The 15,879-nt window shown below is 38.1% G+C and overlaps 4 protein-coding genes across 4 annotated transcripts; 1 reads left to right on the top strand and 3 right to left on the bottom strand.

Annotated features, from left to right (window-relative positions):
- On the bottom strand, positions 256–4,723 carry LOC18770689 (transmembrane 9 superfamily member 10). The gene is made up of 7 exons (XM_007204165.2): positions 3,622–4,723; positions 2,761–2,925; positions 2,555–2,664; positions 2,358–2,466; positions 2,136–2,248; positions 1,877–2,027; positions 256–1,767 (listed from the first exon to the last, which is right to left on the bottom strand). Exons 1-7 carry the CDS (start codon positions 3,730–3,732, stop codon positions 610–612), a joined length of 1,917 nt encoding a protein of 638 aa, XP_007204227.1. The 5' UTR covers positions 3,733–4,723; the 3' UTR covers positions 256–609.
- LOC18771231 lies at positions 4,742–7,939 on the bottom strand. The gene is made up of 7 exons (XM_007203595.2): positions 7,536–7,939; positions 7,127–7,168; positions 6,440–6,522; positions 6,233–6,334; positions 5,912–6,126; positions 5,279–5,373; positions 4,742–5,202 (listed from the first exon to the last, which is right to left on the bottom strand). The coding sequence occupies exons 1-7, from the start codon at positions 7,675–7,677 to the stop codon at positions 4,949–4,951; spliced, it is 933 nt and encodes a 310-aa protein (XP_007203657.1). The 5' UTR covers positions 7,678–7,939; the 3' UTR covers positions 4,742–4,948.
- LOC18769601 (leucine aminopeptidase 1) lies at positions 8,434–13,166 on the bottom strand. The gene is made up of 10 exons (XM_007204144.2): positions 12,875–13,166; positions 12,008–12,416; positions 11,713–11,907; positions 11,263–11,488; positions 10,722–10,848; positions 10,478–10,573; positions 10,107–10,184; positions 9,571–9,631; positions 9,062–9,249; positions 8,434–8,938 (listed from the first exon to the last, which is right to left on the bottom strand). Exons 1-10 carry the CDS (start codon positions 13,088–13,090, stop codon positions 8,810–8,812), a joined length of 1,725 nt encoding a protein of 574 aa, XP_007204206.1. The 5' UTR covers positions 13,091–13,166; the 3' UTR covers positions 8,434–8,809.
- LOC18771814 (26S proteasome non-ATPase regulatory subunit 9) lies at positions 13,338–15,770 on the top strand. The gene is made up of 5 exons (XM_007202480.2): positions 13,338–13,644; positions 13,757–13,817; positions 14,074–14,178; positions 14,505–14,847; positions 15,394–15,770. Exons 1-5 carry the CDS (start codon positions 13,504–13,506, stop codon positions 15,413–15,415), a joined length of 672 nt encoding a protein of 223 aa, XP_007202542.1. The 5' UTR covers positions 13,338–13,503; the 3' UTR covers positions 15,416–15,770.

The following is a 15,879-nucleotide window of genomic DNA, read 5'->3' as shown; positions in this document are numbered from 1 at the left end:
GAAATTGCTTGCAAATTTTTTCTTTGTGCAGGAAGTTGTTTACGATTTCATATTTAAAGAACCGAAATAAACTAGTCAGGGAATTGTACTTTATTCTTTTTTCACAAAACAAATTAGCTAAATCTCTTAAGGAGAATGCTGCCAATGCCATCCGTGGAGCATTCTCAACCATTGATGAGCGTGGGCCCATATCAATGGCTGAAAAGCCTTCACGCACCCACTAGCCACTGTAGGCCTCAGATCTCCAAAGATATATTTGACACGACAAAGAACAAATGAAGCAGTAGCAGTGTTAGGTACAACAGGAATTCCATTTTCATTCCTAGAATAGGCATTGAGCCATTCACGACAGGAAGATTGACAATTCTCTCAAGTGTTACCGTATGGAACAGAAATAAGACATGATAAAGAACAAATAAACAAAAAGAACTACAACTGACAAAGAACCTGTATAGAGAAAGGCTAAGAATAAGAATTTCTATGACTCAAGATTCAAAATTGAACCCAGTTGGTAGCTCCACGAGGACATTCTACAAGTACCATCAAGGTGAATTCCGTGCTTACTCGTGCAGAACAAATGAACCGTTTCATTCATAGTAGGACTACTAATCAGTCGATCTTCACTGATGAATAGATGAGCCTAGTAAACCAGAAGCATGCATAGAAACCGATAGTACCAGTCAGCACAAAGAAAGAATAAGAAGCAATCAGCATATACCCAAAATATAAGGCTCCAGATACTGGCTTCTTAATGTCAAGCTTAGTGAAGAAGTAGAAGGCAGCATAGAGAAAAAGGTAGAGTGCGGAGGAGCCTGAGGTCAAATATGACCTCCACCACCATAGGTAGTCTTCACTGCACAGCTGGAAGTAGCATAGCACAATTGTGATCTCAGCACAAGTGATGATGAGGATAATGAAGACGATGAAAAGGAACCCAAATATGTAATAGAATTGATGCAACCAGATCGATGTAAGGATGAAGAAGAGCTCAATAAAGACGGCCCCAAATGGGAGTATGCCTCCAATTAGGATAGAGAAGGCTGAATTCATGTACCATGCCTGTTCCGGGACCTGCCTAGGGATCTTGTTGGTTTTCACAGGATCCTCAATTGCTGGCTTCCTAAATCCCACATATGCACCAACGAATATAAGTGGAACTGAAATGCCAAACCACAAGAATACCAGAGCAAACATGGTTCCAAATGGCACTGCCCCAGAGGATTTCTCTCCCCAGATAAGAGCATTTAAGACAAAGAAAATGGCAAAGACAGTTGCAGGAAACATGAAAGCTGTTTTGAGAGTGATTTTCTTCCATTCTGTTCCCTTAAACATCTTATAGAGACGGGCTGAAGAGTACCCAGCAAAGAGACCCATAAAGACCCAGAGGAGGAGCATGACAGTCATCAACCCACCTCGGTTTGAAGGGGATAGAAATCCAAGGACTGCAAAGAGCATGGTGACAAGAATCATCCCAAAGAACTGCACACCTGTCCCAACATACACACACAGTAGATCTGAGTTTGATGGAGGTCTGAATACATCACCATGAACCAGTTTCCATCCCGTCTCCTCTTGGGCTTCTTCTTGGGTCTCTAGTTGGTTGTACTTGGAAATATCCCGGTAAAGTGTCCGCAACATGATCATAGCCACCATGCCCGATAGGAAAAGAACAATCATCAAAGAATTAACAATTGAAAACCAGTGGATTTGATCATCAGCCATCAGAAGATATGTGTCCCACCGAGATGCCCACTTCACATCGCTCTCCTACAAGGTTAAATAAAAGGCAAAAATATCAAAGAGGGGCAATCTCTGAAACCCAACTCAAAAAGGCAAACAAAGAAGTCTTTTCTTAGGGATGGGCAAGGTCACCAACCTGGAACTCAACATCGTAGGTGAATATAATTTCCTTTTTATCTTCAACCTCCTGAGGAGATTCAGAGCTGGTAACTGTGCGCTTTGCATGGGGATCACAAGTTGTTAATCGTGTCTTCTTACTCCACTCACCTTCATATTCATGCTTAACACTGCATTCATCAATATTCACTATCATCACACAGGTATGAACTTGCATTGCAGAGAAAAAATAGAACAAACTAATTAGACTATGATAGAAAAGAATCATAAATACATACCTGAATGGTTTCACCTCAAATCCCACAATCCTGGCAGATTCTGTCATTGGATCTTTATGATACTTGACTGTAAATGTTAAGTGATTGTTGATAAAATGCTTTTCATCCTTGTTCTGTACATGTTTTAAGGAAAAAAAAAAGGAAAAAATCAGAACTCTTCTATAAGAACATCACCAAAAGAATTAAGATCATATATAGAACGCTAATTGGTCCAACAGCTACCCCAGCATATTGCCCTCTGAGACCAACATGAAAGCCATGTTGATACACTAAGGAATTTTCCTGATCAGGCCTTGGTACAGGAACAACCAGAGGGAGATTATCCAGAATCCTGTCATTTGACAAAAAATATCAGAATGAAGTCAACTTTTTATCACAGAGGACCATCATATGTATAATCTTCATAATTAGTGCCTCACATGTTCACCCGATACTCATCATCTATCTTTTCCTTAAATTCCTTTGCAGTTTTTGCATTAAGAGTTACATGACATACAACATTGCACATCTGGGGTTCTCTCATTTTGAACTGCAACAAGAAATAAAATAAAATTCTTAGCAGGTCAATAACCAAAGTGAAGGACAACACAAGCATAACAGTAATACTCTTTAAAAGCTACTTTACCTCGTAAGGAGAGTTTTCAATACGATCACCACGAAGAACTTCCCCAAGATTCTCTGCACTGTCAACTATATGCTCTGGACGACAGTATGGGAGGGAATAGTATGAATAAGGAAGTTGAGTTTTTGTAGATGTCACTTTGTTCACTTTCGGATTCAATGGATCTCCCTGCACATATGAAGGTCCGAACAGCATGAATACAATTGTAGATTAACATAATCCATACAATTTCAGGTCACCAGAGTCAGTGGTCATCCTAGGTGAGCATAATTCCTTACTATCACACAAAAGGAAGTCCATTGAATGATTCCTTTCAAACGCTTTTATTCGTTACTAATATCCATACTCTATCGTTTCTTTTCCAATTGCAAAATTGAGAAAATATTTCAGTTTATCAAAGCTATTCAACACATCATAGCGTTCTATTTTCCTCAAATATTGCATATCCTTTATCATTTGGATAACAAGACAAGCTCTGAGACTTACTAAACGAATCAGAAAAATAAAATTTTGACAAATTAGGACTGTACTTATAAATGTGCATCTATATATTGGCATTGCTGTAATCGAAAACATATATGTCAATCTAAAGTTCACGCAATATAAGAAACCAACAGAGATTAACAACGTTCCAAGCCAAAAACATACAGAAAAGCAGCAAATTGAACTTAGATCTCAATGAACAGCGTCATAAAATCGCAGATTTATAAAAGGTTTCACGAAATGACCCGAAAATGTAAACACCCAAATGTTTAACTTCAAACGGATCCGAGTGTAACTAAGAAACAAGCGCCAAAAACCATCATGGTATATATTTAATTAAACACAGAGGTTCATTACAAATAGAGAGTTAAAGATTCTTACATTTTGAAAATCTTGAGGGGCAACACCAGGGAGATAGAAGCAGCGAGCACGAAAGAAGAGCAAAAGACACACAGAGATCCATAGCTGAAAAGCGAGAGGTCCTCTCGCCATGGCTTCTTCGCACAAGATCTAGATCCACTTGCACTTTCTTTCTCTCTCTCCGACTCTGGGACTCTGTATGCTGGTGTGATTGTATCAATGTATCACCCAGTGGTTGGTTTTTTGTTACTTATAAAACACGAGAAGAACGAGACAGCGCTCCAAATGGTTGGGTTGGGAATTGGGGGATTTACAAGACGAGGCTGACCATTTGAAATCTCGTTATCGCCGTTGGATCTGTTGCGTGGCTCTGATGTGCGGTGGAGATTGGCTTGGACTTCACAGACGGACTGACGGACTGACGGTGATTACAAGTTTTCTCATAAACAACGTGCTTATCTCTCTCTCCTAGTCAAAGTTCTATTCTTTGCATATTGCTTGTGAATTAAAACGATGCACTTTGAGTGTTGGCAAAAAAATCATTGGTTTGAGTTCTTGTAACTCAAGTCGTTCTGCGCTGACTTTTTGTGTTTGATTCCCTACTCTTTAACATCATTGGCATTTCAAAAAAAGACTTTGTTTAAGTTTAATTTTTATTATCATATTTCACTGATAATTCGCTATGTTTCGAATATAAATCCTAAATAGTAGACTCTGACCTCCTTGGAGCTTCTGTAGTTTTCATTTTTGCTTCTTTTGTAAACAAAGCGTATAAGTTTCTGTATGAAAACCTAAAATTCTACGTTGCTTTGTTAATGGTTTTAACTTTTGATAATGTAATTTGATGAAGCCAAAAGCAAGAACCAACCTTGACCTGATCTTTTGCTTGAAATGTAAAATATCAGGTACTAACCCTGCTTAATTTTAACCACCGCAATAAACTTCTTTGCTTTTTTCATTAAACGAAAACGAAGAGGGGGAATTTTCTCACTGTCCAAACAATTCATAGTGCGGCACAAGGGCATTTCCAAAAGAATTGTTCAATGAGCATTTACAAAGGCTTAGAAAGAAGACTCCACTAGGAGTAAATCAAATTCCACTCTATTAAACTCGAGGGTAAAAGCGATAGTACGTAAGGTCATACACTTGAAAATGAAAATGAAATTACATCCACAACCTCTTTTGATGCACCTTAGAGGAAATTGAAGATCTCTGTAGACTGTATAACAATTAAAAGTTGAAAAAATTGTACACAGAATAACACTATTTAAATCCCATCAATTATGAACAAGATCTTCAATGCTCAGAGCAGAAAAATAGGGAGGTGGTGGTTCAAAACAGATGCATATCAAATTTCTTCACGAGCAGGTGGGTCAAGCACTCTCACAGTACGAGGAAGCAGAAACTCAGCAAATATGGGATAGTGGGAGGATGGATAATATCCATCAATGTTATCATTCACCACTTCACACAGAACAGGAATAAGAGATCTACCTCTAAAAAGAATCCAATCTATGTGCAGATCCTGTGTTTGGCGATCCCAACAAAGGCAGAGGGCTCTGAAAATCAACTTGAGGAATTCAAGAGCTCCTTGTTTGTCACCTGATAGCATCACGTGCTACAGAGTTAGGTCATGCTCAATGAGCAGCATTGAGAGTACTAGTCGCGTAGTAGGTACCTTTAAATCCATGAAAAGTGCGAATAAGAGAGACATTTTTCCTCACACGGGCATTAGGCCATGTATCCCTCATATCCCCAACTGCACCGTGCTCTCTGCAGGCAAGCCAAGAGAAAGAATTACTAAAGAAGAACAAAGATTTTAGACAAAAGCCACCAGTTATCTGGTGAGTTTCCTACCAGAAAGAGACTAGCATATAAATTTTTCTCACAATATATCTAAGTAGGATGAATTCGGTACTACCAATTCTTAATGAAAATCATATCCACCAAACATAAAGCCAGGGGTTAAAAAACAAAACGGGTCTAGTGGGTTTGCAACAGTGAGAGGGGATCAGAAAGAGGACAATAGAATGAGGTGTCTTAAGATTTCTGCCATGATGAAGTACTACTTTAACTAGAGTAGCAAATGAAGTATGCTCCTTTCAAAAATATGGCAGCTCACAAAAGCATCAAAGTGTCATATCTGTTTTCCATAATCCCTAACCTTTATTTTTTTATGGTTTACTTTACACTCTTCAGTTTCCTATGCATATGGGCTCTTAATTATTATTTTAAATGGCAACTTGTAATAAATATGGAATTAACAGCTGGTGCATATAGAAACAGTTGAATATCCTCATGTTAACGGAACCTTGATCTCCCCAAAAGAAATCGCCCGGCTGTTGATTCCTTTTGTGTGTTGAATCCTCCACAATATACAACTGGCAGGCTAGGTGGTAAGGATGCGATGTGCTGCCATGTGAGCAAAGCACTTCGCCTACGGGCACGAGGACTGAACTCATCCATGTTTGTATTTACTATCTGGAATGAAAACCCAGGTGGCTCAACTCCTTTCAGTTGAAATGTGTGGACATCATGTCAAGAAAACAAATGATATAGCACTCTTCCATAGAAAGGTTAAAGCACTTAGTGAAGATTATTAAAGTTTGAGAAAGTAATATGGTAAGGATATCACCCATGTTGCAATACATGGAACTACGGAGCCCCATGACATGCTTCCAGGCACAGAAGGTGATTCAGACAACCAAAATGTTCCACCTTCAAGCAGCTCCACCTTCAATTTATAAAGGAATGGCATAAAGAGGTCCCACTTTGCAAATTATTCTGACAAATGAAAACAGTAGAAAGTTATTCTAGCTCGCAAGAAAAGGAATTATACCTTCTCCTTGTCATAGAAGATGGTGCAATGTTCATCAGAAGTGTCTTCAGGTCCTTTTCTTGATATTCCAAATTGATCATAACCTATCGAATAAGATTCAAAAGTCCAATCAGAAGTGGAAAATTCAGGCTTAGGATAACGATGAGGAGAGATCGGATAATGACAAATGGATGCCAGCAAACCGTTCTTGAAAATGGATGAGTATGAAACACTGAAATAATCTTGTTTGTGAGAACATGAACAACACAATATAGAACAAACAATGACGAGCATTTTTCATTTTATGCATGGTTAAGTTATAAGTAAACAAACTGGCTGACACCGTTATGTGTGTGCATAGAATACATAAATAATAACGCTCTCTTGTCAAACTGTCAAGAAAGAGGTCATTATATAAATGTGAAATAAGGCGAAGCTTCACCCAAAAAAAAAAATTGCAATCCTTTTCCTAATTAAGCAAAAAGAAACATGACCTTTAGGCCTTATGAACCACTCTCCAGAAGAAACAATCAATTGAAGCATGCATTCAAGAAAGCCAGCAGTAAAATGTTCGGTCATCTGGTCATTTTTTAAACACTGCATTAAAGCGCAGGGCTAAACCCCCCGTTCCTCAGCCATATGAAAAAAAAAACAATACCGATGCTAACTTAAGGAAATGAAAATTTAACTTATTGGAGAGCAAGTTACCTGGCAAACACTGGCGAAGATAATCCAATTGTGATTTAACTCCTGAAACAGAAACCGATACAAAAAACATTCAGAAGCAAGAAACATACCAAATATTATATTAACATCTAAATTACAGTATAATAATCAGGCATTTTGAACAATTAAAAACGTAATCCAAGACACCAATTATATTCCCCAATTCAATCATCCTGCGAAAGAATGAACATGACCAAGTAAAATAAGAAGCCTTCAACCCACATAAGATAACTCATGTCTCAACTGTGAAACTAAGCTAACTCCTAAAAGAACAAAAACCCGCCTCCAAAGCACAAATGAAAAGAGACCCAGATGACCAATCCAAGCAAATCACAACGACAAAGTACGATCCATACGCAAACAGCAGCTATGAAAGCAGAGGCAAAGATACCTTGTTGGGTACATAGAATCATTGGAGAATAACTAGTAATGACGCTTATACACAAATCCCTTCTCTTTTCCCATGAGTAAGGACTATCTTCCGTCTGATCTTCATGAAGATTGAAGGTCATCACAGTCAAAGAAACACTCATTTTGTTCCTTCTGGTGCAAATATCTGCCTGCCCCTTGTGTGTCCTACATGATCACTACAATATTGTTCCACTTCCACTTCCACAAAGAAGAAAGCTAGCAGGTTTAGGTGGTCTATTCCATTCTTGTGAGCTCAGGGAGCAGATTCTGCGAACAGAGAAAGATATGACGCAGCTCAAATATTAAAATGCAAAAGAAGCAGAGAGAGAGAGAGAGATTCAATTATGTCTGAACCGAGAGGATTTTGTCAAATGTTTTAAAGTGGGTTTTGACCGCTGGTAACCAGGTCATAAAACACGACGCCTGCTACCACGTGTACAGCTCAGTAACTAGCAAACCAGTAGCAAGTCATGGTTAATTAATTATTTTTCCAATTTTTTTATGGGTTTATAATTATATCCGGAAAAAAAAATTATGGCAGATTTGAAATTGAGCAAAGTTTGATAAACGTTGGAGTTTTCCTTTTAATAAGGTTTCGGAAAACACAGACTTCTAAGTTTCATTTCAATGGCAACTTAGTAAGTAATTTACCTTACACATATTTAGGACGAGAGTTTTAAGTCTCATCTTTTTTAGGCTTTGCTTAGAAAAATAAGAACGCTATAATTTCATTTTCATTGTACTTTGTAAAGCAATATGTTGTTGATGGGAGACATTTGGACGATGAGAATCCCCCACAACACTTCCGCACACATGCATTATTTTAGCAGTGGCGTGAGATCTGCTTTATACCAAATATCATGGTCCAGGAATAAAACTTGTCTTTCAAAAAGTAACCAAGAGCACTTCTTTTCATTTTTATTCTAGGATAAGGGGAATAAATTACATCTTTACTCACCAAGCTTTCTTCTTCTTTTTTTTTTTTGGGTGTTCTAGGGATAGGAAAACAAATAATCATACAGTCCGTGAAATTAAATACACCCTTCCAAGAAAGATATCAAGGAGCTGCAACCCATCTCAGTAAAACTGGAAAAAGATCATGCCTGGATCCATAACCTTTCCTTTTTTTTTTTGCACATTTTATTCATGAACGGAAGTTGTGGCACCAAGGAACCCCATCACAATGCCTCTGTTCCCTCAGCTGGTGATCCTGATGTAATATTTCTCCCGATGGATGCTTCAGGCTTCAGCCACCTAAGCAGAGTTTTTCAGAACCCACTCCACCAGAGTGGAAACACCAAACCCTGTAGCAGTGCGCTTCTTGTCACTCCAAACAGGCCCAGCCATGTCAATATGCATCCACTCAACCTTTTCATCAACAAACTACAAAAGCATAGTCGAAAACGTTATCATTAGGAAGTGACACAACAGAACACAAACATGATCAAACTAAGGAAGTGACACAACAGGCACAAACCGAGACAATAAAATTATGAAATCATATACCTGTTTCAAGAAGAGAGCAGCACTTATTGAACCACCTGGACGACCACCCGTGTTGACCATATCAGCTATTCCCGATTTCATCGACTCCCAATAACTCTCCTCCAATGGCAACCTCCAAAATTTCTCCCCACTGAGCTCCGAAGCTGCAAATACCTCTTTTGCCAGGTCATCACTAGGTGTAAAGACACCTAGAAGGAAAAGATTTAACATCGCATAAACAATTAGCAATCCATCAAGTTGTTGAAGAGTTTCAAAGCGTATTAACATATTAAATACAAATTAAAGGGCCCCCATGACAATGATACAAGAGATTGCAAACATAATCTTTGATGCTTAAACCTTGTTATGTGCGGAACCAGTAATGTGAATCTTATTTATTTTATCAATTTAACTTCATTTTAATGCGTAGTTTACTCCAATAAGCATCACTTAGAAGACCACTCTAAGCATCATCACATTTTCCTGATTCATTCAATAATATAACACTGCTTCAAAGAATAGGCATACACCTGCTATTGAGGGTCCAAGAGCAACTACACAGGCACCAGTTAAGGTTGCCAGGTCAACAATCTGCATAATATGATGGTGTTAGCACTAGCAGTACCAGAAATCAGTATTATACATCTAAGCAGCATGTAGGCATCAAACAATTCTAATGATAAATTAATTACAAAGAGCAGCGTGCATATGTGCTCTTCATAAAATTCAATGTGCCGCAAATACAAAATTCACATATAATGCAGAATGAAATGAAAAATGTGGAATATAACAAAACTACCATTTTACTATAGTGAATCCTAGTCAGTAAATTAGATTATTCACCTAATTTGCAGCAAGAAAAATCAGTGAAAAGCTAAACTCTTTTTCCTATGTAAAGCCAAATGAGCACATTAAGGAACCTCAACAATATCAAACATTAGGAAAGTGTAAAAAAATTAACTTTGGCTAGAATTTCACAATTTTAAATCCAATTAACACAAGATACAATTAACACCTACATTACAGATACAAAATGCATAGCCAAGATGCATCACCACAGTAATACCTTCTCAACACCTTGGTTACAAGCATATACCAATGCATCTGCCAGAGTAAGTCTACCTTCAGCATCAGTGTTATTGACCTGTGACGGAAATTGAAGCAAATAGAACTTTAGTTTATAAGAACATGGATGCACAGCTTAGTACACAAAATTATATATGTATGATCCTTAATGTTATGGAGCACTTTTAGAATTAAGATCCAATGAGCCTATTAGACATCTTGTCAATTGAAAAAATATTTACTCACCTTGAAGATAATGTGTAATATATTCCTTCATGTTATGTTTAGCACATTTAGAATTATGATCCAATTAGTCAGTTAACCTCTCATCATTGAGAAGGTGTGCATTTCTGACAACCACAAAAACCATACCTCAATTGTCTTTCCATTTGATGCCGTCACAATGTCTCCAGGCCTCACACCTGTTCCACTTATCATGTTCTCACAAGCTGCAACAATGAAATGAACCTGCATACACAAGATCCATTATTGATCCATACTGGTGTACATCACCAATTCAATCACTAAAAAACTGAAACCTGAGGATTAAAAAGTCACAAATGGGTCAATCGTGCATCTTTCTCCACAACAAAACATGGAAAACACAATGGCTCACCTCTACACCAGGAGGTTTGATTTGGCCAATGGCTTTTGCTGCACCTAATACAGCTGCGGAACCTCCCATATCAAATTTCATGAGTTCAATTGAACAGCCAGGCCCTGTCTTGATGTTGTAGCCACCACTGATAACATAAAAAGATAAAATCAATAACCATAAAAGACTAGTGTCAGCACGTTGATATATAGAAAAGAGTATTGTCATTTTTTATTTCAAAAGAACACCAACTCACTTCCATCAGTGTGACATGGAAATGAGAGAAGCAATAGCATTAGGAAAGAGAGAAATATAAATCATTCAGGGAAATGGTATAGGCAATATGAGAGGAGTACAAAGACTGGCTTAACACTTTATTCTTGGATAATTAAAAGACATCATACAACCATGATATGAACCATTAAACTCAGTCATTACTCCCGTTACCACAGACACATTGTAACCACGAAAATTTACAGGCATCTAAAGCAAAGCTGCTCTATATTTGCAAGAGCAAAAAGAACTAGGTACAAGAAGTTCATTCTAAATAATCTGCAATCACCTGTCAAAGGTCAGCCCTTTACCAACCAACCCTAATTTGACCTTAGCAGGTCCACCCGGGGGTTTGTAAATCAAGTGAATAAAATGTGGAGGATTTGCTGAGGCTGCAGCAACAGCCAAATAAGAACCCATTTTCAGTTCTTTGCATTGCTCTTCATTTAATATTTTTGCAGATAGAACATCACTGTACGTGGAAGCAATCTTTGAGGCCTCTTCAGCAAGTTTCCCTGAGACACAATAATCATCACTTACAGTCAACAATAGGAAATACCTCGATGAACATGGACGGATGAAACAAAATGGGAAACTACAAGTATAGGCCAGGAAAATGGCAACACTAAGGAGAATACAGAATTTTTTTTTCTTGGTTAATGAACTAAATGCAAAAAGTGCCTGACAACTAAAAGCGACATTAAAGGATAACAACTGCAAGAAATTAGATCATACAAACCAGGTGTAAGAACATTGGCGGGTGAGTTAACTAGTTCTTTCCCAAAAATTATTCCAGAAGTAACATCTTCGGCATACTTGAGCTTCTTCTCTACTTCAGGTCCAGTTCCAAGACCAAGAATGTCCACAGATTTTAGAGCTGATTTCTTTGACTCTGATTTATACCTACTATCTTCATAAATCCCCAACACAGTTCCTACAACAAGTCAAAGCCATTTCAACATGTTTAGCACAACTATTACCATATCAGAAAACTAAATACCAATTAAGAATAAAAGAATAATGGATCAAAGTACCAGATGCTATTGCAGAAGCTGTGTTAGATTTTGCAGAAAGCCCCTCGGAAGAGGCAAGCACAATAGCAAGGTCACTTGCTTGAGTAGCCTTTGCTGCTGTTGCTGCAGCCTCCCCGAGACCTCGGAAAGCTGCTGTAGATGAAGCAGATTGTCCAAGCCCAAACAAGCCAATCCTCTTTGACCCAAGACCTGGAAGCCTTACAACTGTTGACTGGCCAGACTTTCCTGTGAAGTCTTCCTCAGAAGAGGCTTCAGCCAAGAGACCACCCAAACGGGAATCTAGATTCTTCAAGATTGAATTTTGAAACTTGGAGTTCTCATCTTTTGCCAAATCTTTCTCTGTGACGCCAACTGCAAGTAGGTCTCCTTTCCATTCCGTTACATCGATGTCTTTTACAGCGAAAGAGATCTTCAGGAATTGACACAAACACACAAGTGATATTTCAGTTCAACAGAAATTAAGTTCTTGCTCAATTTAACCCATAATAATCAATCAAATTGTACACGAATTATGTATCTATAAAACATAACAGCCAAATAATTACTTGATCCATACAACAAAATCAAAAATCCAAAAACAAAAATCAATCATTTACTGCTTTGATCTCATAAAATCAATCAAGTAAACAAAAAAAATATAATCCCCGCATATACAGAGATCGAAACTTTACAGATATAAAAGCCCACCAAATCCATCAAATTTCATCAAAACTAATAAGAACAACAATCAACAGCTCTAAGTAGTCACGAACTCACATAACAAAAATCAATTTTCATAAAGTAACCCCAAACAACAATCAAAATGACAATCTTTCAGTGGCGAACATAGATATACTGAAATTTGAAGAAAAGCGACGAGAAATAGACCTTTGGGGCGTCAAGGCCAGAAGGGAAAGTGAGGCCGAGAGTGGCCCGAGCAAGAGTGTGAGCCATGAGCTTCCCTCTGCGAGAACACAGGGGTGTAACTGCTAAAGAAAGTCGCAGACTTGGGGAAGACCGTAATTTCGTCAAGAACGAGGAAGAATATGAAGGTGAAGTAACAGCAATAAGCGTAGACGCCAGGGACACAACAATAGCCACCATTTTTCCAGTGGTGCGAGTCCTGCGTATTTATATTGAGCCAGCGTCTAGATAATAATAGTCAGGGCCAACGTTTTTAAATTTTATTTTTTTACTTTTAGGGTATTTTCTTTATTTATTTAGTTTATTATTTGGGTTCAGATAGTTCACCGAGTCCAATGAGCCTACCCGAAGCCCATGGGGTTTATCCAACCTCCAGCCCAATCCTCATCTTGTAATAGTCCAGAATGATGCACGTGCGCTTCACGTGCACCGTACTTTGATTTTACGCCCAAACGACCCTTAACCGCATCGCTTTGCTTTCTGGTTTCTCTCTCCTCCAGTCTCGTATCAGTAGTGACTAGTGAGAACAGAAGAAAGAAGGCGGCGTTCGTAAAATTACCCAAAATACTGAAAAGAAAAGAAAAAGAAGAAAAATGGTGGGGACGAATCTGAAAGCGGAGTCGATGGGTCTGATGGAGAAGAGGAGTGCTCTAGAGGCGGAGATGAATGCCGTCATCGAGAGTCTTACGCAACCCGGTGGCCCTGGAATCTCCGGCAACCTCCTTGACTCCGAGGTCGACCTTTTTTATATATTATTATTTTCCTTTTTTAATATGGCATTATTTTAATCAATAAAATTGGGGATTTAGGGTTTTTGGTGTTTCCTTTTCTTCTTCTAATCTGTAGGGTTTTCCCCGTCACGATATTGACATCCCAACCGTGCGAGCGGAAAGGCGTCGTCTTGCTGGTATACTAGAATATTTTAGTCGTGTATTTGCTTTGAGTTACATTTATTAAATTATTCGCAATAAATAATGCATTCTTTCACTGCGAATTTTGGTACAAACTGAGATTGTGGAGCTTTGCATACCCTTGCTCAGTTTCAGTTGTGTATTGATTGTGGAGCTTTGTTTACTGCTTCTAATGGTGCTGATGTGGGTATTTGTTAGTAGTTGTCCAATTCATACTCATATTTTTATTTGTGGTCTTTATTGTAATTGTAGAATTGCGAAATGATCACAAAGAGATTACAGAGAAACTGAACGAAAATATACAAGTTCTGCACTCAGCAAGGCTTGCTCCTAAATCATCATCCCTCAGAGATTCAGGTAGGTGGTTGGAACCTGCAATGCATATTATCATACCTATAGATTTATTGGGAGAATCGGGTAGGAAAGGAAAAATTGTATATGGTTTTATCTGTTGTCGGATTTGAAATGTATTGAGGATCTGTGTGGGTCCCTGTGCATGGTGAGAAGTTTGAGATTCATTGGCGTTCAGTGATGCATACATACACATTTCTTATTTTTTAAGTTTAGCATTAAATTTTATTATTACAAGCTGGAGCTGGTAGCTAAATATTGATTATACTGTGTATCAAGATATGTGAAAACTGCATTTTTGTCTAATTTTTCTGGTAATGATGAGATGTCAGATGCCCAAAGCGCATCAGTTGTCGACGTTGTTGCTTCTGCATCCTCAACTAATGTTCATAGTGATTCTACCAATGCCATGGATGTGGACGTGATTGTGAGAGTACCCTTTGTGTTGGTTGATGAGATAGCTGATGCATCGCCAGCAGGAGAAGATGGTTTACAGCTTGGAGATCAGATTGTTAAATTCGGCAATGTGGAAATTGGTGATAATTTGCTGCAGAGACTTGCTTCTGAGGCGCAAACTAATCAGGGCCATGGGATACCTGTAATACTTGTAAGGCAAGGTGCTCAAGTCAACTTAACGGTGACACCTAGAACATGGGAAGGCAGGGGTCTGCTGGGGTATGACTCATTTCTTTTCTTTTTCTTTTTTGATGAATTAACTAATTGTTATAATTCCTTTGTTAGGGCATTTGTTAAAATTTCTTAACAGTGCCTTTGAGGGACATAAGATACCAGGGATAAGTTTAAACTTCTGTGATGTCCATCTTTCAATGGATATATGCTTGAAGGAAGAACGTGATTTTTCCCAGAATACATATTTGATAGCTTTTTGCAGTAAATTGACATTATTCGTCAACTTACATTGAATTACTCTTAATCTTTCTTCTGAATCTAACATCCAACCTAGAATGATATTATAGAAAACCTTTATGCCATCATATTCTTGGTAAGAATGAAGGTAAAAAAATATAAAAGGTAGATAGTTTGTCAAGTTTGGTTGGTGAGAAATGGTCTGAGATTCTGTTTTCATTTTGTCCCCAGCCTAAAGCTTCCCATGCTAATCAAAATAACACATGCTCAACCCACCTCTTTTGTTCTTTTTCATCTTTTAACAGTGCATAGTATTTTATGTCACTTACTGCTGGTTTATGTGGGTACTTGCAGTTGCCATTTCCGGATCCTGTGAGCAGTTGGTTTTCCAGTTCTTCACAAGCCACCAGAAGATTCAAGTCAAGACAGTTTAGTTGCTCTTGATAGTGTCAAATTCCAAAACATAGGGCACTTTATTATAAATACACTGAGATCCTGAGATTATTTGCTTTATTTTTGCGAATGTTGGATGAGAAACACATGGGATTTCTATCGCAATCTTGAAGACTACATTTGGTTCTAATGCGCTCCCATGTCATTGTTGTTTCTCGTTTTCTACATTTATGTTGTAACCACCTTAGGTTTAGTCAATCGGAACAGCTCTCACAGGAGCTGAAGCTGATCTGATGATCTCCGTCTGGTGGACATTATTAAACGAGTCCATATTTGTGGATTGAATCGCATGCTAACCAAGTTGCTTTTTAAAAAAAAAAAAAATTAAATATTGGGTTGAAGTATTAAACTAGCAATGCTTCCAGACCAAGGTAATCCATCAATGGC

This window comes from Prunus persica, chromosome G7, assembly GCF_000346465.2.
Source record: "Prunus persica cultivar Lovell chromosome G7, Prunus_persica_NCBIv2, whole genome shotgun sequence".
NCBI classification, from domain to species: Eukaryota; Viridiplantae; Streptophyta; class Magnoliopsida; order Rosales; family Rosaceae; genus Prunus; species Prunus persica.
This window is presented reverse-complemented; position numbering and strand designations above follow the sequence as displayed.

Excerpts from the sequence above, each read along its gene's own strand:
- LOC18770689 (XM_007204165.2), bottom strand. The coding sequence starts at position 3,732 with ATGGCGAGAGGACCTCTCGCTTTTCAGCTATGGATCTCTGTGTGTCTT. Across the intron at positions 2,926-3,621 it reads CCCCTCAAGATTTTCAAAAT|GGAGATCCATTGAATCCGAA; the intron begins GTAAGAATCTTT and ends TCATATGTGCAG. Across the intron at positions 1,768-1,876 it reads CCTACGATGTTGAGTTCCAG|GAGAGCGATGTGAAGTGGGC; the intron begins GTTGGTGACCTT and ends TTAACCTTGTAG.
- LOC18771814 (XM_007202480.2), top strand. The coding sequence starts at position 13,504 with ATGGTGGGGACGAATCTGAAAGCGGAGTCGATGGGTCTGATGGAGAAG. Across the intron at positions 13,645-13,756 it reads GCAACCTCCTTGACTCCGAG|GGTTTTCCCCGTCACGATAT; the intron begins GTCGACCTTTTT and ends TCTAATCTGTAG. Across the intron at positions 14,848-15,393 it reads GAAGGCAGGGGTCTGCTGGG|TTGCCATTTCCGGATCCTGT; the intron begins GTATGACTCATT and ends GGGTACTTGCAG.
- LOC18771231 (XM_007203595.2), bottom strand. The coding sequence starts at position 7,677 with ATGAGTGTTTCTTTGACTGTGATGACCTTCAATCTTCATGAAGATCAG. Across the intron at positions 7,169-7,535 it reads GATTCTATGTACCCAACAAG|GAGTTAAATCACAATTGGAT; the intron begins GTATCTTTGCCT and ends TTTCTGTTTCAG. Across the intron at positions 6,335-6,439 it reads TCTTCTATGACAAGGAGAAG|GTGGAGCTGCTTGAAGGTGG; the intron begins GTATAATTCCTT and ends TATAAATTGAAG.
- LOC18769601 (XM_007204144.2), bottom strand. The coding sequence starts at position 13,090 with ATGGTGGCTATTGTTGTGTCCCTGGCGTCTACGCTTATTGCTGTTACT. Across the intron at positions 10,574-10,721 it reads TCAAACCTCCTGGTGTAGAG|GTTCATTTCATTGTTGCAGC; the intron begins GTGAGCCATTGT and ends TTGTGTATGCAG. Across the intron at positions 10,185-10,477 it reads CAAATGGAAAGACAATTGAG|GTCAATAACACTGATGCTGA; the intron begins GTATGGTTTTTG and ends TTTCCGTCACAG.